The following is a 21,003-nucleotide window of genomic DNA, read 5'->3' as shown; positions in this document are numbered from 1 at the left end:
TAAGAATTTTTTTTTTTTTTTTTTTATTTACAGTTTGACGAAAGAATTATAAATAAAATGAAGAGATAACAAAAAATGTATAAAAAGCTTCACAGAATAAAAACTAAATTTGATTTAAACGTTTTGTGAGTTGCATTAAAAAAAAACTGAAAGAAATGTCAATGTTCAACATTTGTTTATTTATTGCAACATTTGTTTTAGCAAGTGAGAAAATATTTCTATAATTATATTTTGCAAAACAATAGATTTTCATTATTTCATTAGAATTATTAATTAAAAAATTAAATATTTAAAATTATTTGAAAAGAAATTAATAATTTAATTAAAATAATTTAATTTTTATTATTATTTTTTATTTCAAAATTTTCATTTAATTTTTTTTATTTCAATTTTTATTTAAAATTGAAATAAAAAAAATTGAATGAAAATAATAATAATTATTATTATTATATTATTTATTATTATATTATTATTATATTATATTATTATATTATTATATTATTATATTATTTATTATTATTATAGATGTTATAAACGCTCAGAGTGACGTTATGCCAGTCAGAGATTGTGGTCCAAACGCTGTATGGAGTTTTTGTCAATCACCTTGCGCACCTTCTTGTGATAGTATTAATAATCCAAATCCTATTAGATGCTATTCAGTAAGTTTCAACATAATTTTATTTATTTTAAAAGGAAAATTTTTTCAAACTTTCTAAAATAAATAGAAATTTTTTTTTGTTAACATTTAAGGTAGGTAATTTGTAAAAATTCTAATTTACTAACTATTTTCAAAAATGTAATTTATTTACTATAGTTCTAATTTACTAACTATTTTAAAATGTAATTTATTTACTATAGTTCTAATTTACTAACTATTTTAAAATGTAATTTATTTACTATAGTTGTTATGTCGTCCTGGATGTAATTGTATGGAAGGTTACATAAGAAAATCTGAGACTAGTGGAGAATGTGTTTTGAAGGAAAATTGTCCGAAAAAAAATCAACGATGTGGACGATTTGCAGTGTGGAGTGATTGTGCTTCATATTGCCCTACAAATTGTGAAGGTTTAAATGATCCAGATCCAATTATGTGTCCCGCGGTAAGTTTATAAATATTATATAATCTTTAAATTGAAATGAAAATATAAAAAAAAAAATTTCCTTCAATTTAGAATTTAATTAAAAACAATAATAATTAATTTATAATTATAAAATAGGTATGCATAAAAGGTTGTGTATGTCTTCCTGGTTTCATTAGAAGAAATTTAAGAGATCCAAATTGTATTCCAGAAGAAGATTGTCCATTTTTAAAGCGAACTGATGAGTAATTTAGAAGAAAAACATTTTTTTAATGTAAAATTTATGTTTGATTTTTAGTAAAAAAAATTTACTGTATTTGTATATATCTAATAAAATTGAAAAAAATGTAAAAAAGGTTTTCCCTTCCTTTTTAATTAAAATACACACATAAAAAAAAATTAAATTATCGCTAAAATAAATTATTTTCTTTCAATATTTAATGCATCTATAAATTTAAGAATACTTTTTATAATAATAATTATTATTATTTAAAAATCATTTTTTCCACAATTTGAAACACTATATTTGCTTTTATAATATTATACAATTACAATAAAGAAATATATTAATAATTTATATTATTTTCTATATAATTTTTTTTTCGCACAATGATTCTAAAAATTAGCTACTGTATAACTAAAATTAATAAATTCAAATGAATATTAAATATTTCGATATTTTCCATATTAAAGTTGTATTTTATGTAATTATAATTTCAAAATTTTCTTATTGAATTCAAAATTAAAAATTTGTTTTTCGATAATATTGATAGAATAAACATATATTTATATTTACAATGATCTTTGTATTAGACAGAAAGCAATAAATATAAATATAAATTACCATATCAAACGTCTCTTTTTTTATTAATCTTTTTTTTCTCCCCTCTTTAATGTTTCATCTTGTTAAAAACCAATAGAAAATTATCCGACAATTTTTCCTTGTTTCTCCTCTCACTTATCAGTATGTATATAATATTGCGAAGTATAATAGAAGCAAAATTTAGAATTCGATTTTATTCGGGAATTGTCACTCTTATTTGGGGAAAAAATTTCGTTTAAATGGCACCTCTTTTTATTTATTTTTCCATTGTGTTAATTGTATCCGCAAGTAAGTTACTATTATAAATAAAATATATTTAATTTTTTTTCTTTAGAAAATTTTCATTAATTTTTTTCTTTTTTTATGCGTTTAAAAAATAAAATTTTATTCCTATAGCAACAATTAATGCTCAACCAGGAGAAATACATGATTCACGATGTGGACGATATGCAGTCTGGGATAGTTGTGCTTCATATTGTCCTGTAAATTGTGAAGGTTTAATTGACCCAAATCCAATTGTATGTCCCCCGGTAAGTTTCAACAAATTTTTATTCATTTTTGTTTTTGTAACTAAAAATTTAGTTAAAAATAATATAACTACTAAATCAAATAATACTATTTTTTTAATATTTTGCATCAATTAATTCGCTGAATTTTGTTTTATTTTTCATTTTTAAAAATTTGTTCTTATGTTAACAGGTTTGTGTCGAAGGTTGTGTATGTATTCCGGGTTACATTAGAAGAAATTTAAGAGATCCAAATTGCATTCCAGAAAAAGATTGTCCCAATATAAAGCCAAAAAATTGTGTTTGATTTCAAAAAAAAAAAATAATAATTGTCTTTATAAAATATTGATAAAAGAACAAAAATGTTTTCCTACGTTCAACAAATATTTTAAATACCATACAATTATTATAAATATTATAATAAATATTCCATACTAAATAAATATTGTTTGGAATAATAAAAAATAAAGAAATAAAAATTGTTTTTTCCCTTTTTTTTTTCCTCTTCATGTTCTGGTCAAACATGTGTCCAAGAAAAATATAAACATTGAGAACTGTATAAAAATCGTTTCAAATTCGAATCAAAATTAGTTGGTTTTGAAAATTCCAAAAAAAAATGTCACCTTTTTTTATTACTTTACTCATTGTACTGTTTGCATCTGCAAGTAAGTTATTTTTCATTCTTTCATAATATTTTTATAATTTATAATAATTAATTAATAATAATTAATTTTAATTAATCTTTGTTTTTAAAATAATAATTATTGTCTGTATAGCAACAATAAATGCTCAATGTGGAGGAAATGAGGTTTGGACAACTTGTGGTAAACCTTTGCGTTGTCAAAAAACTTGTGAGGATGTAAGAAATCCACGTACAAGATTTTGCACTTTGGTACGTTTATTATTATTTTTTTTTTTCTAAATTTTCTTACACTTTTTTTTTCTCCAATATTAAGGAAATAATTTTTTGATATTATAATTTTCTGTCAACAGGAATGTGTAGCTGGTTGTGTATGTCGACAAGGTTACGTTAGAATATCAGAGCATAATAGACGATGTGTATCAGAAAGAGACTGTTAAGTTAATAATTAATAATTTTAATTGAATTTTTCAATTTTTATAGCATATCAGCTATTTTTAATAATTTTAACTGAATTAATTAATTAAATTCATATTTATGTTTGGAAATAAATAATAAATTGAAAATTATTATTCTTCTATTGTAAAATAAAAAATTTGTAAATTTTTTATTAATAAAAAATAAAGAAACTTTGCAAATATTTACCAGCGAAATTTTTCCTCATTTTTCCTCAATAATTTTATAAATAAAAAAAAATTATTGTACGTTATACATTGTATAAAAGACGATTCAATATCAGTTGTTGTTTAATTGAAAAAATAACGACAAAATGTCATTATTCTTTATTACTTTATTCATTGTACTGTTTGCATTTGCAAGTAAGTTATTTATAATTTTGGCACAATAAATAAAATAAAATATAAAGAAAATAAAATAAAATCTGTGGAAATAATACAAAACGCAATTTATTTATTTAAAAATATTGATAACATTTTTTTTTTTTGGACAGAAACTATAAATTCTCAACAATGTGGAGAAAATTCAATATGGACTGAGTGTGGTTCACTTTGTCCGAAAAGTTGTGAAGATATAAAAGATTCAAACATCACTTCTTGTCCTCTAGTAATATATAAATTTTTTTCGAATTAAATTTATTTATGTTTACACCGAAAAAAAAAAGTTCTCAAATTTACAGGATTCCTCTTCTTTTGCAGCAACTTTTCCTTTTATATATGGGCACTAAAGTTTTCATATCTAATTGAGAGGATTTTCCTCTTTTATATTTTGAGAGGAATAATTTCAAATAAAGATTTATTCATCTTGTTTCAAACTTACGTCAAATTCAGAAATGTCAACCTTCTTTACAGGGTTAAAAGAAATTTATGATTTAATTTACTCGTTATTACTCGGATTAAGTAATTTATAATGAAAGGAACCATTTTTGGAGAAAAAATATAGACGGCGAAAACACGAGCTGAGTTTTTATACAATAAAGTACCAAAGATTTTCAGGTTGTTAAAAATGTTTTTAGTTTTTGTTCATTTTAAAATAAAGTGCTCAGTATTCAAGTGAAAAAAAGTTAATGGATTATTTAAATCAAAGTAAATATATTTTTAAAATAGTGTAGAGGTTAAATTGATGAAATAATCAATTCTGATTTGAATATTATTAAATTCTAACCCTAGAAAAAATAGGGGTTAAACAGATCGCATTGTTGATAAATTATAATAAATTTATCACAGTTTTTAATATGAATAGAAATAATTTTTTATACATTAAAACCTTAATTTTCAGTGAAAAATTTGTTAATTAAATAATTAATGTAGAAAGTCCAATTTCAGATAACAGATTTTTCAGCTCGTTGTCCATTTTATTTTGAACTGTCACTTTTCAAACAGTTTGAAGATGCGCGCAACAAAATAAAATGAAACTATAAAAATCTTTTTTACAGCATAAATTTGTTTCATTTTGAGAGGAATAATTTCAATTATAGAAAAAAAATCTTAAATGCAAATGAATAAATTCAATCAAAGAGAAAATATTAAAAGTTATCATTTAATAAAAATATTCTCAAATAAAGAAGAAAAAACCTCCTTTTTGTAGATGAATATTCGTATATTGAAAATAAAATGTAAAAGTAATTTATGAGCGGAATTTTCTTCTCATTTGGAGATTTTATTTTTTTCGGTGTAAAAATATTTTTTTTCTTTTTTTTAATTTAGAGACCAAAAAATATTATTTTTATGTCGACAGGGCTGTGTTAGAGGCTGCAGATGTTTACAAGATTACGTTAGAATATCTCAAACTAATCATAATTGTGTATTGATAAGAAATTGCTGAATTATTAAAAAAAATATATATATATCAACAAATAATGGAAAGAGTAACAATATGGTTGAATAAAAAAAATTGCTAAAAAACCAGTTTGGAAATTTTCCTTCTATATACATATATAGATGAAAGATAAGTTCGATTATAATGAAAGAATGGAAATTATTCATACACAAAATTAACAAAAAAAATAATTAATTATTATTTAAAAACATATAAAAATAAAAAATAAAATAATTAATAATAATTTACAATAATATTGCAAAAAAGAAAATTTTTTTGAAACAAAAAATTAAATTTCAAATTTGGTACAAGTCAGATTATTTATTGTCTAAATAAAAGAAATTATCGCAAATCTTTCCTTGTTTTCTTTTTTTTTCTTTTTAAATAAACAGCAAAAAAAAAAAAAAAAATTGTATAAAAATTGCATCAAATTCGAAAATTGACAGTTCCATTTGAAATTTTTAAGAATTACAACAAAATGTCAACATTTTTTATTACTTTATTCATTGTCTTCATTGCATCTATAGGTGAGTTATAATTTTATATAAAATATACACAGCCCCCTTGGAAATATTATATGAATAAATTTAAATTTAAATTTTCGTTTGTTTTTTCTCGTATAGCTACAATAGAAGCCCAAATTTGTGGACCAAATGAAGTGTGGGGTGAATGTGATCCATGTTTAAAAACATGCGAGAATATAAGAAATCCAGATCTTATTAGATGCACTGGAGTAAGTTAATTTTTCACTGATAAAAAAAATTCATTTTTATTAAAAAATTTCCCATTATATTAAAAAAAAAGGAAAAATCTTTAAAATTTTAAATATGCAAAAACTATTTTTCTTGTTCACAGTCTTGTATAACACGTTGCAAATGCCGTCCTGGTTACATTAGATTATCTCGAAGAGTTCGACATTGTGTACGTGAAGAAGAATGTTAAAAAAATTTATTTTTTATTTTTTTTGCAACAAAAGATAAATTATGTTATAAATTTTGTTATAAAATCAATGTTTATTTTACATGTTGCTTGGAATTATTCTCTAATGCGATATTATAAAAATTATTATTATTATTTTTTTTTTTATTAAAATAATAAAATGAAATCCATCAAATGTTTTAACTGAAATGACAAATAAATTATTCAGCAAAATTTTCCTTATTTATTTTCATTTTTCCCTTTATTATTTACGAGTAAATGTAAAAAAAAAAGTATTATACAACAAAAAAGAAAATAGCATTTACTGTATAAAGAACGTTTTAAATTCTATATTGTTAGTTGCATTTAATGCTTCTAAGAATTATGATAAAAATGTCACCGTTCGTTATTACTGTTTTTATTGTATTGTTTGTATTTTCAAGTAAGTTCAGGGATTCCCGATTGGCACTAATTTCTACAGAAGCCATAAATAAATTAAACGATCAATAATTATTTATTATTTATTAAATAATTATTAATTTCAAATTAATAAAATTTGTTTTCAAAACTTTTTTTTTTTAATTAAAAATATATAATTTTTTTTTTTTCTTTTTTTTTAGCTACAATAAATGTTGAAGCAGGTGGACGTTGTGCACCAGATGAAGTGTGGAATGAATGTGGCAAACGTTTACAGTGTCAGAAAAATTGTGACACTTTAAGAAATCCATCTCGAATTGTATGCACAAAGGTAGGTTACATTGTTTTTAATTTTCATTAATTTAATAATTTTTTTTTCTATACCTTATTTTAATCAAAAATTCAAATTAATAATTTTTTTCTGTCTCATTTTAATCGAAATTTCAAATTTTTTTTTTTTTTTTGTCAACAGGAATGTGTACCGGGTTGTGAGTGTCCACGGGGTTTTGTTAGAAAATCAAAAACTGACGAACAGTGTGTTGAAGAAAGAAATTGTAGATAAAAGCAAAAAAAAAAAATTTGCATATATTTTTTTTTTTTTTTGCATATTTGTACAATAACTAAATTTTCCATTTACAGTAAATTTATTGTCGAAATACAAATAAAAAAAAAATCCCCGCTAAATATTTCCTGTTTGTCACTCTTTTTCTTCTTATCATTATAATGTGTAACTGTAAGAAGCTGTTGTTTAGTGAGAAAAAATAAACAGCAAGAAATGTATAAAAATCGATTTCTAGGTAAAAATTGTCAGTTGCATTTGAAACTTTCAATCATTACGACAAAATCATTTTTGAAAAAAAAATAAAAATGTCACCCTCTTTTATTATTTTATTTATTGTTTTGGTTGCATCTGAAAGTAAGTATTAATATATTATATTATTTTTTGTTTCTTATTTTTTCTCAATTAAAAAATTATTTTATCAATTTTTTCACGCATATAGCTACAATAAATGCTCAACTGTGTGGAGAAAATCAAATATGGGTTGAATGTGGTTCAGGTTGCCCACCAAGAACATGCGAGACTCGAAATTTACCACGTCCCAGATTTTGTCCTGCGGTATGTTAAAAAATAATTAAAAAAAAAAAAATTATTTACGTGTATTAATAAAAAAATAAAATTAAAAATTTTTAATAAAAAAATTTACTTTTTTTTGTTAAACAGGTTTGTAGAACTGGCTGTTTCTGTACATTCAATTATATTCAAGCATCACGAACCAATGATACTTGTATACGAGTGAAAGATTGTCCAAATTAATGATCAAATAATTTAAAGAATATATTGTTTTTTATTATTAAATATTTTATTTACAATGAAATAAAAAAGAATGAAAAAAAAATTTTTTTTTTCAACACATGTAAATTTTATTTTTTAAATTTATGTAATATAAACAATTATACCTATATGTAAATTTATGTGAATAATAAATAATTTATCAAATAAATAAGAGAAATGAAAAATTAATTAAATTTTAGATATAATTTTAAGTGAATAATTATTGTAAGTGAAAGAAATTTAAATGTTATGTCAAAAAAAAAAAAAAACCCCACCTTTTAACTAATAAATACCAATTAAGTAGGTATGAGTTATCAGCAAATTTTTTCCTTGTTTTTTTTTTCTTTTTATCAATTTAACTGTTTTCTTGTTGTTTTGTCATAAAAAAAGCAAACATCAAGCACGCTGTATAAAAAATCAATTTAACTTCAAGAATTTGTTAGTTGCTTTTCAAACATTCAAGTATCATAACGCAAAAATGTCATTCTTTGCCATTACTTTATTCATTGTATTGGTTGCATCTGCAAGTAAGTATATTATTTTATGTTTTTCTAAATTTCACACTGATTTAATGTTTTGTTACTTTTAATTATTTTTTTGCGAAAAATATTGTTTTTTATTCCACACATAAAATAACAACATTACATAAAAAAAATAAATAAGAAATAATAATAATAATAATAAAAAAATGTTAATAGTTTGTACATAAAAGGTGGTAAATATACTTATATAGATAAGAAGATAACTTTTCTCATTAATTATTTTTATCACCTTTTATTTACACTATTTAATGAATTTAATGTTATTAAGTGGTTTTTTTTTCTATTTTATTCTAATTAACGATTGTCAATTTGTCGCTAAAGTCAAATTACTACTTTATTTTAATTAAATATCTAGCTTATACAGTATTGCCTCTCTAATCTCATAAAAAGAAATGATTTGTTTAATTAAAAATTATTTTTTTCCCAAGCCTATTTTTTTATTTTTCATAAAAATAAACAAAATTTTCTAATAATAAAATAAATAAGTAAAAATATGAAATTAAATAAATAAAAATAATAAAATACCCTAAACAAATTATATATATTAATACATTAATTTAATTAAACTAAAAAAAAATGGTTTAATTGTAAAAAAGAAACATAATTTTATATTTTCCTATAGGCACAATAAATGCTCAACCACCACAACCTTGTGGACAAAATGCAATGTGGAGTAATTGTGCTTCACGTTGTCCAAGAAGTTGTGAAGGTTTAAGAAATCCTAATCCTATGATGTGTGCTGCGGTACGTTAAGAAATATTTTTTTTTATTTTGAAATTATTGAATCAGTAAAAATTTTCCCTAAATTACCTATATATAACTTTTACTGGTTAAAACAAATATTTCATTAAATTTTTTATTTATTCCAAAATAAATATTGTTTTTCTATACCTTTTTTTTTTTTGAAGCAAAAAATCAATTTAAACAATGAAGAAAGGTTAATATTTAGATTTCTCACATGAATTCAAAGTTTTGTTGTTAATTAAATTTTTTTTTTAAAATAGGACTGTATAATGGGCTGCAGATGTAATCCTGGTTATATAAGAATATCGGGAAGAAATCCAAATTGCATGTTGGAAAAAGACTGTCCCTATGCAAATCCTGGTAAATAATTTTTTTTATTTTAAATACCCTGACTGTAGAATAAAAATTATTAACAAATTCATAAATGTTTATCACTCTTTTTTTTCCTGATAATTAAAATACATTTTATGTCATTGTTTAATTTTTGTTTTTTTTATTTGTTTCGAAATTTATAAATTATAATACTGTTGAATGAATAAATATAAATTATTCATTAGCGCCTTTTATTTTTTTTATCTTAATAAACTGATACGCGCGGGATTCACAGAGAATATTTCCTGTTCAATTGTGTAACCATTGCACACATATATAAACTTGTAATAATTTTATAAAGAAATTTAAAAGGAAGAATCAATCGTATAAAAGTTCATTGCTTTCGAAATATATTGCTAGTTGCTTTTTTGAACTTGAAAGAAAATTTTATACAAAATGTCTCGAATCATTATTCTTTTGTTGATAGTAGCTGCTGTTTCAGCAAGTAAGTCTAATATTTGAATTTTTCTCTTTTTTTTGTTCATCTTATTAAATTAAATATTTTATTAAAATTTGTAAATTGTAAATTATTTATTTTTGTTAAAATTATTTAAATTGTGAATTTATTGAAAAAGGAACTACAAGAAGGCCACCACAACCAATTCGTGATTGTGGACCAAATGCAGTTTGGGTTGCATGTTCAAGAGTATGCCCGAAAACTTGTGAATCTATCAGAAATGCAGTAGAAACCAAATTTTGTACTGGAGTAAGTAATAATCAATTTTTTAGCCTCGCTAAAAAAAAAATATCAATTCAAAAAAAATTGTTTTTCATATTTCTAATTTTTTTTTTTCAGCAATGTTACAGAGGCTGTGTATGTCAAGAAGGTTTTGTTAAGAGATCAATAGAAAGCGTGGAATGTATTCCACCACATGAATGTGGTCTATAAGAACGAGACTGATAATTTATTTCCAACAAATATAATGAAGAAATATTATTATTGTATTGTCTTAAAATTTTTTTTTTTTCTTATCAAAAACCATAAATAAATTCTTTTTCGCATTTAATGAGATTAGTTCATTACCTTTCACAATTTCACGTTAATTTTTCTTTTTTCAAAAGTATATATATTGAAAAAACTTTTGTAAGACAATGTACATATAATCTATATTTACAGGAAATTATAAATTTTATTTTTAAACAACATGCTATAATAATCTATATATAAAAAGCGTTTCAATTGCAAAATAAATTTTAGTTGAATACAAGACTTCAAATGGTTTAGAATGACTCTTGTAATAATTATTGTTTCACTCATATTCGTAATATCAGTTAGTGAGTATATTATTTTTTTCTTCAATAACTAAAATTTTCGTACAATTAAATAAATTTGTAAATAAATAAAACAAAAATAAAATAGTAAATAAAATTCAAATCTAAATTTTATTAAAGGAATATAATATTAAACATAATATAATATTATATTATTAATAATATTAAAATTATATAAAATTAATATTATATTAATATTATATACCTATTATTAATATATTATATTATATTATTTAATTAATATTAAATCTTTTTAACCCACGGGAGTAAAGTGATCCTTTTTAACCATAACACGGTTCTAAATCTTGAAAGTAAAATAACTTATGTTAATTTTAGTATAATTTTTTTTTTAATTTAACAAAATAAAAATAAATTTATGTGAATAAATTTTAAAAATTAAATAATTCTGTAAAAAAAAATTACGAATTCATATTAAAATATAGAAAAAAAAAAAAAATTCAGATAGTCAAACAACTCTAACTCCTCCAAAAGATTGTGGACTAAATGCAACATGGAGTTACTGTCACAGAAGATGCCCTTACTCATGTGCTATGTTAAATGATCCACCTCATTTTTGTCCAGGGGTAAATTAATTTTAAATATTATCAAAATGTTACAAAAATCAAAATCAATGTATTTTTAAAAAATAATTATGAAAATTTGTTAATTAGTTATAAATTATTATTTTTTAAAATATTAAATAATAATTTAATATTGAAATAATTTAAATAATAAATTATTATTTATATATTATTTTTTTATCCAACAGGATTGCATTGAAGGTTGTATGTGCAATCGAGGATATTTTGGACAAGGAGGACTTTGTGTATTACGAAGGGACTGTAACGTGACTGTTAATCCTTAAAATTCCTCAAAAATGTATTATTTTTCTTTTAAATTGGAAAAAATATTGTTCACTAAACATTTCTTACTAAATACGTAATTTGTATTAATAATTAAATGTTTGAAATAAATTCAAAAATCATATTATTTTTTCTCGTTCCAAATTATTTTAATTTTCCTATACTTCTCATTATTCTTTATTTATTTAATATAAGTTGACAGGAAAATAAAAAAGTGTAATTAGAAGAAAATTGCCGTTTTTTTTAAATTAAATCGCTTTTTCTTTTTTATTACAATAAAAAATCATTTTGCAATTGAATAAGAAAAATCGAAAAAAAAATTGAATGACACATTCATTAAGGGGACTTTCTGGTTTAGAATTGACAAAAAAGGAAGGTTTTAAAACTTTTATTGTAAGAACAGTATTAAAGAAATTGTAAAAACTATTTTTGGACATTGTAGCACATTGCGTAGAGAAAATTTAAAAAATATGTTTGAGTGTATTTAGTTCAATTTCATAGCTGTAGGTGGCGTCTTCCAAAAGATACCTTTTTTTTGGTACGTTAGTTTCCGGGCAACCTGTAATACATAAATTCAAGTTCCAAACGGGAATCTCTTCATAAGGATTTATTCTGGGGCCTAAACCTCATAAACGATTTTTTTTAAAGGTTTTTTTATTTTTTATGTACATTTTTCTCAAAAACTCGCAAAAACGCCGTGTTTTTGGGTCAATTTACCTCCATATAAAAACACAGGGGGTAGAAATATGAGTTTTTAGAGGTTTAGGCCCCAGTTTTTTAAATAAAGAATCGAAAAATTTTTGGGATTTCAAAATCGGTTCGGTAGATTTCGAGAAAAGCTCTGTACCAGTTTGAAAAATGAGTTTTCGAAAAAAACGCGTTCAAAGTTTTCATAACATAGTTCATTGAGTCATGAATATCAAACAACTTTTTATTACAACAGAACTTCGTATCCCGCTGTTTTTAGGGTCGCTGATTACGAATTTGATGTCCGTTTTGGAAAATTCAAAATGGCGGATCCAATATGGCGGACGAAAAAATAAAAATTCAACCGGATTTGCTTAAAACTTGATACTCGGGGGTTTTTGGGGTCGCTGATTACGAATTTGATGTCCGTTTTTGAAAATTCAAAATGGCGGATCCAATATGGCGGACGAAAAAATAAAAAATCAACCGAATTTGCTTAAAACTTGTTACTCGGGGGTTTTTGGGTCGCTGATTATGAATTTGATGTCAGTTTTTGAAAATTCAAAATGGCGGACAAAAAATAAAAAATTAACTTTTTTAATTAATTAAAACGTTCCTAGAACGTTAATGTTTTGTGCCTATATTCATAACTAGCAATCTCAAAAGGCCACAAGTAACCATTTTCAACTAAATTTAATTAATTTCTTAATCTTTGTCCGCCATATTAGATCCGCCATTTTGTATTTTCAAAAACTGACATCAAATTCGTAATCAGCTACCGCAAAAACCCCCGAGTAACAAGTTTTAAGCAAATCCGCTTGAATTTTTATTTTTTCGTCCGCCATATTGGATCCGCCATTTTGTATTTTCAAAAACTGACATCAAATTCGTAATCAGCGACCCCAAAAACCCTTGAGTAGCAAGTTTTAAGCTAATATCAATAAAAGAGGAACACCAAATATGTAAATAAGATAACTGTAGATTGTTGTTGAAATACATACCGTCATAAATATTGTTATAACTTTTGTTTTTGTACATATTTTTTAAAAAACGTTTTGGGACAGTAATTCTATGATACTATGGAACATTTTTAAGCAAAAAAAAAAAAATCGATTTTTTTGAAATTCTAAACCAGAAAGTCCCCTTAATGTGTATTGAGAATTTTAATGTACGGGGATTCCTCTATCATTTAAAAATATAATTCATCGATACGAGGCATATATATAAAACCTGACTTGTATTTAAATTAAAACAGAATATTTCTTAAACTCAATGCAGAATTACAGTAGCAAAATGTCTTATTATTCGATTTTTATTTTTTTAATTCTTATTGCAGTGGTAGCATCAAGAAGTAAGTAATTTTTGCCTAAAATTCTTTTTGAATTTCCTTTCCTTTTTTTTCCCAAAATTTATTATTTAATTACTAGTCTATATTAAATAAATAAATAATTTATACAAGTGTTTTTGAATATTTAAAAACTAATTTGGTTAAAACTTAAAAAAAAAAAAATATTTTTTTCCAGACATAATGTTAGGTCCGCCAATAATGAGAGGAGAATGTGGTGTTAAGGGGGGAACACCAGTTGTAACTCAAAAAATAATGCTTTATACAAGAATATTTTCCAAAAGAACAATGAATCTTTTTAAAGAATACTATTTATTAGTTAAAAGTACATGTAAAAAGCTGTAATTTAAAAGAAAAAAAAAATTTTTTTAACAAAAACTTTTGGAGATATGAGCCATTGAAGTGGCGCCTTAAGAAAAAAGGCGAATTGCGGTGACCAGCATTCTGCAAGTATACTTCGTCTGAAATACAAAAATGAAATTGATTTACATTTATTATAAGATTATCTAGTTCGTGATCGAAGGATTTAAAAAAAAAAAAAAATTTGACAAATTGGCGACCTGTCAAAGTCAAAAGTATGATTTTCGTTAAAAAAATACGGTCGATTTTCAGCTATATAAAAAAAAGTTTTGCATAAAAAAAAAAATCCTTCGATCACGAACTAGACTTATATGTGTAAATGAAGCACACTAAATTTTAAATAAATCGGTTTAATGGTATTCGAGTAATCGTGGTCACCGACTTGGAAAATGTCATTTTGAGAAAAACGCATTCAAAGTTTCAACTTACTTTTTTTTGTTCAGGAGAAATTTTGTTTCCAAGTTACAAAGAGTCATCGATTCCTGGACCATATAATAACTCTTCCGCAGTGGTTGCCGTTTCTAAATCATAGGAAAAGGCCATGTGTCGTTAGGGTCAGGTATGGCTGGCCACCTTGTATAAAGCCACGGGACGCGCCGCTGCAGTGTTCTGTATATCTCATTTATTTTTCACCGGATCAACTTTGAAATTTACAGACACATTTCTAAATATGTATACTTTAAGAAAATGCACAAAAAAAAAATTCGATTTTTCGAAAGTTACAACTGGTGTTCCCCCCTTAATTCATTTTGGTCTGAGTGTAGATCACCCTGTCTAACAACTTGTAGTAATTTTAATGACATTAGAAGTGTTTGTCCTGCGGTAAGTTAATGCATTAGCTTTAATTAAAATAATAATTATTATTAAAATAAAAACAAAAATGAAATTTTTCTAATATCACTTTTTTTCATCTACATTTTTTTTTTTTTTTTAATAGGTCTGTATGGTGGGCTGTACTTGTAACAAAGGACACGTCATACATGACGTCACTCGTCAATGTGTTTTAATTTCTGAATGTAAAATATAATTTTTCAAAATAAAACCACCAAAAATTGAATATTTTATAATTTTTAAAATAATTTTATTTTTCCAATATTTCAAAATGTGCTTTCTTTGAAACAAAAACATTTTGAAACAAAAGAAAGTGTGTTTGATAAAAAAATTTCTGATATCGCGGAATTTTTATTTTCCTTAAATTCGCAGTAAAAAAAAAACAAGGAAAATACAATATTATTTGTAATTATTTCTCATATTACAAGCAGATGGTATATTTAACAGTATATCTCATTGTACAAACAAAGTATTATTTGCCATTAAATTTATGCAACTTAAGGCTATATAGTTAAAATATTATCTCTGATGTTTATTGTTTAAATAATCTTTCATATACTATATATATGTATATATAAATTAAAACATTATTATACCTTTTTCCGCAAAAACTAAAAATCATAAATTTTTAAAATTCAGAAAAATAAAAATGTCACTTTACATTTACTTTTAATAAATTTTTTTTTATTTATTTTCACGTTATATTTAATTATTTATTTATTTAAATAAATAATATTTTTACTAGTTACAATATTTTTACTAATCAATTCATAATTGTAATTCAATTGTAGTTCGTTTAATTTAAAAGACATTAAGTCTAGTTATCTATATTTATTGACAGTTCCAGAAAATTATTATCTTCTTGTTATACTTCAGACTTTTTCTTTTATAAAATTACGCAATATTGTAAACTCCCGTAGCTATTATGCAAAAAAGTAAATGTGTTTGTTTTTTCTCAAGGTCTCTTAGTATCAATAAAATTGATTTTCATTTATAAAATATTTTATTCTTTTCTACATTATATTTATATGTAATTATAATAATTTACTAAATAAAAATTTAATCAAATAATTGTTTAAAAGAAAAATTTAATTAATTATTATTTTCAATGATTAAATTTAAAAATTATTTTACAAAAAGAAAAATAAATCTCTAATAACGAATGTTTTCAAGTAAAATTTGTTGTATAATATTTTTCATAATTTGATTCAATTAAAAATGTTTCTCAAATACACTTGTACCGTTAATAATTTCATTATTAAGACATAAAATTATTATGACTATTTTTTTTATTACGACTTTATAAAATTAAATTTTAATCAAAACGAATTATCAATCGAACTAAAAACAAGTTACGCTTTTACAAACTAACTTATTATTAATATGATTTTTATTCTTTGTTTATTTTTCACAACGACAGTAGCAAGTAAAAAAAAAAAAAAAATAATTAAATATATTTAAAATTGTGAGTAAATTTTTTATTAAAAAAAAAATTTTTGCAGTTATTTGCAAGGATCCTAATGAAATAGTTTCTCCATACGCATGGGATTCCACTTGTCAAATGACATGTGGCTATTATTTTGGGACAGAAATTTTTAAACCCTGTGATTTGGTAATTAAAAATTTTGCACATTAATATTAATTAATTAAATTAATTAATGAAATTCGAAATTTTTTTTCCAGAAAATAAGTATAAATTGCATTTGTAAAAAAGGATATTTAAGAATAAGACCCGAAGGAAAATGTATCCTTATCTCGAAATGTCCAAAATAAACAATTAATCAATTATTAAAAATTATTTTATTAAATAATTTTATTTAAATTTATTTATCAAATAAATATTTATGTAATGTGTAATTTCATTTAAAAATTCAATTATTTTTTCCTTTATCACAGTAAAAAATTCAGTTATTATTCAGTAGTGTAAAATTCTATTTTGATAACGAAACTTCATCAGTTTGAAACTAATTATATAAATTACAAGTGAAAATATGATTGTTGAACTTTATTTTTGTTTTCTTTTGACAAAAATAATGGGAAGTAAGTGATAATTATTATCTTAAAATTATTATTATTAAATTTGATATTTCAAAATAATTATAAATGTGACGTATTAAATTTAATAGATACGGAAATTCTAACAGAACATGGAAAGTGTTTGGATCCACATGAAATATATTCAGAATATGGTCAACATCCAATTTGCGATGTTACATGTGATATTTATCATGGAAAAGCTGAACCAAATATTTGCCCATTGGTAATTTAATAAAAAATAAAAAGAAATTTATACTCAAAAATATTTACAAATTATTATTTTTAATTTAAAAAATATTATTCTAAATTGCTATTGTTTAATATAATTTTAAATTACAATTAATTTGATTAAATTTATTTTTTTTTATAGGAAAAAAAAAATAATAGTAATAAATTATTTTTAGGTTTTTGTTCAACGTTGCATTTGTTCTCAAGGTTATTTAAGAAATATTTTAGATGGTAATTGCATTAGACCCGATGAATGTCCCGACGTGTAAAATAATTAATTATAATATTACACAATTACAATAAATTTTTAAAAATTGAAAAAAAATTTATGTAAAATTAATAATATGTAATTTTTTTTAAAAAAAATATGAAAAATAGATTAAAATAATAATATATTTTTTTTAAAGGATATTAAAAAATAGAAAATAAAAAACTTACCTGATTTTCCTCTAAAGTTTCAATAAGTTCCTCACTAGCTCTCAATAATGTTGCTCCTGTTCTAACGTGTGTTTCCCTCTCAAATTCCATTCCCGACCATGTAACTTTTAATTCCCTTAAATATTTTTCCATTGACATTTCCTTGACAGCTTTGTCAACAATATTTTTCACTTCTTCTTCACACTCGTGTAAATTTAATTCCAAAAGATCCGCTAATGTTGTCGATTCATCCATTACAAATTGAACCTAATTCATTCAATATTATATGAGTTCAACAAAAAAATAAATAATTTTCTATATTAAAATTATAAAAAAAAAGAGTTCATTAAAATTTAAAAAAAATATATATATATAATAATAATATTCACTAAAAAAATTATTATAAAGGAAAAATTAATAACTTTATTTGATAATAAATTTAGTGATACTAAAAAATTTTTGAAGTGATATAGAAATTGAAAACCTACTTATTATAATTCTTTTATGCAATAAAGATAATAATAATAATAATAATAATTAAATGATAAACTATGCTCAAGAAATAGAATAGAACTAATACAATAGGATATAAAAAAGACAAAAGTATGAAAATAGAAATTCTAAAAATAGAAGAATTTTAGATTAAAGATGATATAAAGATATAAAAATACAATATTCACTATTTTATATAGATGAAGAATATAAAAAGGATACAATTAATGTGCATTTATTTATAAAAATAAAGCGTGATTGAAGGGTGAATGAAATCATTCAAATGATGTAATGCAATGTTGTTTTTTTTCATGAAAGGTGATTTTATTGCAAAAATTGATACAATGGTATATAAATTATTTTTTTTTAATAGAAAATGGAAATGATTATAAAAAAAACTAATATTTAATGAATCATTTATCGTGCGAATTATTTACAGTGGACTTACGGTCATTTCTGGAGTCATGTTGCCCAATTTCTGGAACATCGATAGCGTATATTTACAGCAGTGCAGCTAACAACTATTATAATTATTACTATCATAAAAAAAAAAAAAAAAAAATTTCCACTAGGTAACAAAATCGTTAGTTTCCAATTTTTTTTTTTTTTTACTGAAATTTTTTATATATACCAACGATGATTATTTCCTGGGATTTTTATAGCCTTAAAATCGATTTCGTCAAAAAAAAAAAATCCACATATATATACAACAAATAATTAAAATTTACACAAACATTTAACATATATATATATCTTAAAATTGATGCAAACAATTAACATTGAAATGAATATTAAAATTTTGCACAAATTATAAACAATTTTTAAATTTGGGCAAATAATAAACAATTGAAAATTTGGGAAAATTATAAACGAATGAAAATTTTGGTAAATAATAAACAATATTGAAAATTTAAGTAAATTATAAAATTTGGGCAAATAATAAACAAATGGAAATTTGGGTAAATAATAAACAATATTGAAAATTTAAGTAAATTATAAAATTTGGGCAAATAATAAACAAATGGAAATTTGGGTAAATAATAAACAATATCGAAAATTTGGGTAAATAATAAACAAATGGAAATTTGGGTAAATAATAAACAATATTGAAAATTTGAGTAAATTATAAAATTTGGGCAAATAATAAACAAATGGAAATTTGGGTAAATAATAAACAATATTGAAAATTTAAGTAAATTATAAAATTTGGGCAAATAATAAACAAATGGAAATTTGGGTAAATAATAAACAATATTGAAAATTTAAGTAAATTATAAAATTTGGGCAAATAATAAACAAATGGTAATTTGGGTAAATAATAAACAATATCGAAAATTTGGGTAAATAATAAACAAATGGAAATTTGGGTAAATAATAAACAATATTGAAAATTTGAGTAAATTATAAAATTTGGGCAAAAAATAAACAAATGGAAATTCGGGAATAAATAATAAACAATATTGAAAATTTGGGAATAATAAACAATATTGAAAATTTGAGTAAATTATAAAATTTGGGCAAATAATAAACAAATGAAAATTTGGGAATAAATAATAAATCGATTTAAATTTTGGCAATAAATTATAAACACAGATATGAATAAAATGATTTTCTAGTGAATTAAATGAGAATTTCTACTCCCATCGAATATGATTGGGGATGATGATGATGATTTTTGAATTTATAGGTACCTTTGTACTGTTCATCAATTGTCTCCAATGTCTTTCTCTGATGGCCGGATTTTGTAACTCACCAACTGCTCTTAATGATGTCAGCATATTTTTCACAGTCGCTTCCAACGATATATAAGTGTCCCAAGGTCTCATTTCCTTGTCCAAAGAAACTGAAAAAAGAAGAAAAAAAAGAAAAAACAATAAAAAAATAAATTACTTATTTAAATTATCTAATTGAAAATTTAATTCCCACCTCAAAAAAAAAAAAAAAAATTCCTACCTCGAATTTCTTTGGCAAATTTTTTACACTCAATATCCATATTCTCCACGTCTATTTTCCTCCAAGGCGTCGTTTTCCAGCCCTCAATGCTGCTTCTTACAATATTCACGTAATCCCATAGCTGCTTCAACATTTTCAATTCTCGTCTACATTGCTTAAGATGTTTAAATTCAGATACAGTCACTTCAAAAAGTGATGCCGATTCTTGTATATCATTCATTTGTCGTTCGAGCATACATATTTCCTTATCGGCTTCGTCCAATTGTTCATAAGGATTTTCACATGTAAATTTAAAAAAACCATAGCGACGAAATGCCTCACGATAATGGACAATTGTTGTATCAAAAGCCGATACACGTCCACGAATTCTTGATACCTCACCTAAAAAAATTTTATTTAGTAAACAAAACAACAACAAAAAAAATGTGTTTTTATTATTATAAAAAAATATTTTAATTAATCAAATTACAATTTGTAATAAAAAAAAAAATAAAATTTTGTAAATAATATAAAAATTTTGTTTTAAAAAATACCAGCTTGAAGGGGAGCAACTTGTTGTTTCACCATTTGAGCCAATTTTTTAGTATTAGCCCATTGATCCGGCAATTCCTGAAGTAGAACATTAACTTCTTCGGGAATATCTTGATCGTAAAATTTTAAAAGTTCCACAGTTTCTTGAAGTGGTTGAAACATTTCATCGGTTGTTGGTTGACGTTCTTTTACTTGCATTAAATAACCCATTACACTGACTAGACCTGAATAATCACCCGGTTGAATTTGTTGCAATATTCCCTCATCAGCCAATCTAAAAATAAATTTATTTTTTTTCTGTTATTTGTAAGTGAAAAAAAGGCTACTCATTTTTTTTTA

General features: G+C 22.9%; 9 protein-coding genes and 1 long non-coding RNA gene across 11 annotated transcripts in view; 8 read left to right on the top strand and 2 right to left on the bottom strand.

Moving 5' to 3' along the window:
* The window catches only part of LOC127288237 (dynein beta chain, ciliary), a 53,958-nt gene that overhangs the window by 17,075 nt on the left and 15,880 nt on the right, over positions 1–21,003 (bottom strand). Inside the window, exons 11-15 of the mRNA XM_051315593.1 lie at positions 20,667–20,938; positions 20,134–20,514; positions 19,872–20,023; positions 18,629–18,658; positions 17,710–17,955 (exon numbers count right to left, since the gene is read on the bottom strand). Of these exons, the coding sequence (XP_051171550.1) occupies positions 17,710–17,955; positions 18,629–18,658; positions 19,872–20,023; positions 20,134–20,514; positions 20,667–20,938 (1,081 nt within the window). The remainder of the gene's footprint in view (positions 1–17,709; positions 17,956–18,628; positions 18,659–19,871; positions 20,024–20,133; positions 20,515–20,666; positions 20,939–21,003) is intronic.
* On the top strand, positions 96–1,434 carry LOC127288177 (cysteine-rich venom protein 1-like). The gene is made up of 4 exons (XM_051315483.1): positions 96–204; positions 526–659; positions 903–1,100; positions 1,218–1,434. Exons 1-4 carry the CDS (start codon positions 156–158, stop codon positions 1,326–1,328), a joined length of 492 nt encoding a protein of 163 aa, XP_051171440.1. The 5' UTR covers positions 96–155; the 3' UTR covers positions 1,329–1,434.
* On the top strand, positions 2,026–3,532 carry LOC127288179 (chymotrypsin inhibitor-like). Of its 2 annotated transcripts, XM_051315486.1 has the most exons (5): positions 2,026–2,190; positions 2,299–2,432; positions 2,602–3,073; positions 3,185–3,300; positions 3,402–3,532. In XM_051315486.1, the coding sequence occupies exons 3-5, from the start codon at positions 3,025–3,027 to the stop codon at positions 3,486–3,488; spliced, it is 252 nt and encodes an 83-aa protein (XP_051171443.1). In that variant the 5' UTR covers positions 2,026–2,190; positions 2,299–2,432; positions 2,602–3,024; the 3' UTR covers positions 3,489–3,532. The 2 variants fall into 2 exon arrangements, with proteins under 2 accessions (XP_051171443.1, XP_051171442.1); XM_051315485.1 differs by lacking the exons at positions 3,185–3,300; positions 3,402–3,532 and having other exon boundaries at positions 2,602–2,857.
* Positions 5,763–6,414, top strand: LOC127288187 (chymotrypsin inhibitor Ani s 6-like). Its single transcript, XM_051315495.1, has 3 exons — positions 5,763–5,849; positions 5,946–6,055; positions 6,178–6,414. The coding sequence occupies exons 1-3, from the start codon at positions 5,801–5,803 to the stop codon at positions 6,262–6,264; spliced, it is 246 nt and encodes an 81-aa protein (XP_051171452.1). The 5' UTR covers positions 5,763–5,800; the 3' UTR covers positions 6,265–6,414.
* LOC127288181 (chymotrypsin-elastase inhibitor ixodidin-like) lies at positions 6,546–7,343 on the top strand. Its single transcript, XM_051315489.1, has 3 exons — positions 6,546–6,682; positions 6,861–6,988; positions 7,130–7,343. The coding sequence occupies exons 1-3, from the start codon at positions 6,610–6,612 to the stop codon at positions 7,217–7,219; spliced, it is 291 nt and encodes a 96-aa protein (XP_051171446.1). The 5' UTR covers positions 6,546–6,609; the 3' UTR covers positions 7,220–7,343.
* On the top strand, positions 8,354–10,655 carry LOC127288176 (zonadhesin-like). Its single transcript, XM_051315482.1, has 5 exons — positions 8,354–8,517; positions 9,155–9,276; positions 9,537–9,636; positions 10,224–10,354; positions 10,445–10,655. The coding sequence occupies exons 1-5, from the start codon at positions 8,469–8,471 to the stop codon at positions 10,535–10,537; spliced, it is 495 nt and encodes a 164-aa protein (XP_051171439.1). The 5' UTR covers positions 8,354–8,468; the 3' UTR covers positions 10,538–10,655.
* On the top strand, positions 10,821–11,910 carry LOC127288184 (venom peptide SjAPI-2). The gene is made up of 3 exons (XM_051315492.1): positions 10,821–10,923; positions 11,383–11,504; positions 11,690–11,910. Exons 1-3 carry the CDS (start codon positions 10,875–10,877, stop codon positions 11,783–11,785), a joined length of 267 nt encoding a protein of 88 aa, XP_051171449.1. The 5' UTR covers positions 10,821–10,874; the 3' UTR covers positions 11,786–11,910.
* On the top strand, positions 13,727–15,232 carry LOC127288180 (venom peptide SjAPI-like). Its single transcript, XM_051315487.1, has 4 exons — positions 13,727–13,821; positions 13,994–14,039; positions 14,919–14,997; positions 15,113–15,232. The coding sequence occupies exons 1-4, from the start codon at positions 13,743–13,745 to the stop codon at positions 15,200–15,202; spliced, it is 294 nt and encodes a 97-aa protein (XP_051171444.1). The 5' UTR covers positions 13,727–13,742; the 3' UTR covers positions 15,203–15,232.
* Positions 14,109–14,921, bottom strand: LOC127288189 (uncharacterized). Its single transcript, XR_007843997.1, has 2 exons — positions 14,605–14,921; positions 14,109–14,276 (listed from the first exon to the last, which is right to left on the bottom strand). It is a non-coding gene; the product is annotated as an uncharacterized LOC127288189 (long non-coding RNA).
* On the top strand, positions 16,344–17,592 carry LOC127288182 (cysteine-rich venom protein 6-like). Its single transcript, XM_051315490.1, has 6 exons — positions 16,344–16,432; positions 16,509–16,618; positions 16,690–16,750; positions 16,915–17,046; positions 17,133–17,266; positions 17,448–17,592. Exons 4-6 carry the CDS (start codon positions 16,998–17,000, stop codon positions 17,538–17,540), a joined length of 276 nt encoding a protein of 91 aa, XP_051171447.1. The 5' UTR covers positions 16,344–16,432; positions 16,509–16,618; positions 16,690–16,750; positions 16,915–16,997; the 3' UTR covers positions 17,541–17,592.

Source organism: Leptopilina boulardi, unplaced genomic scaffold (assembly GCF_019393585.1).
Source record: "Leptopilina boulardi isolate dan_hultmark-lab unplaced genomic scaffold, ZJU_Lbou_2.1 LbouV2_38, whole genome shotgun sequence".
NCBI classification, from domain to species: Eukaryota; Metazoa; Arthropoda; class Insecta; order Hymenoptera; family Figitidae; genus Leptopilina; species Leptopilina boulardi.
The sequence above is the reverse complement of the archived record's forward strand: the minus strand, read 5'-3'. Positions and strand labels throughout refer to the sequence as shown.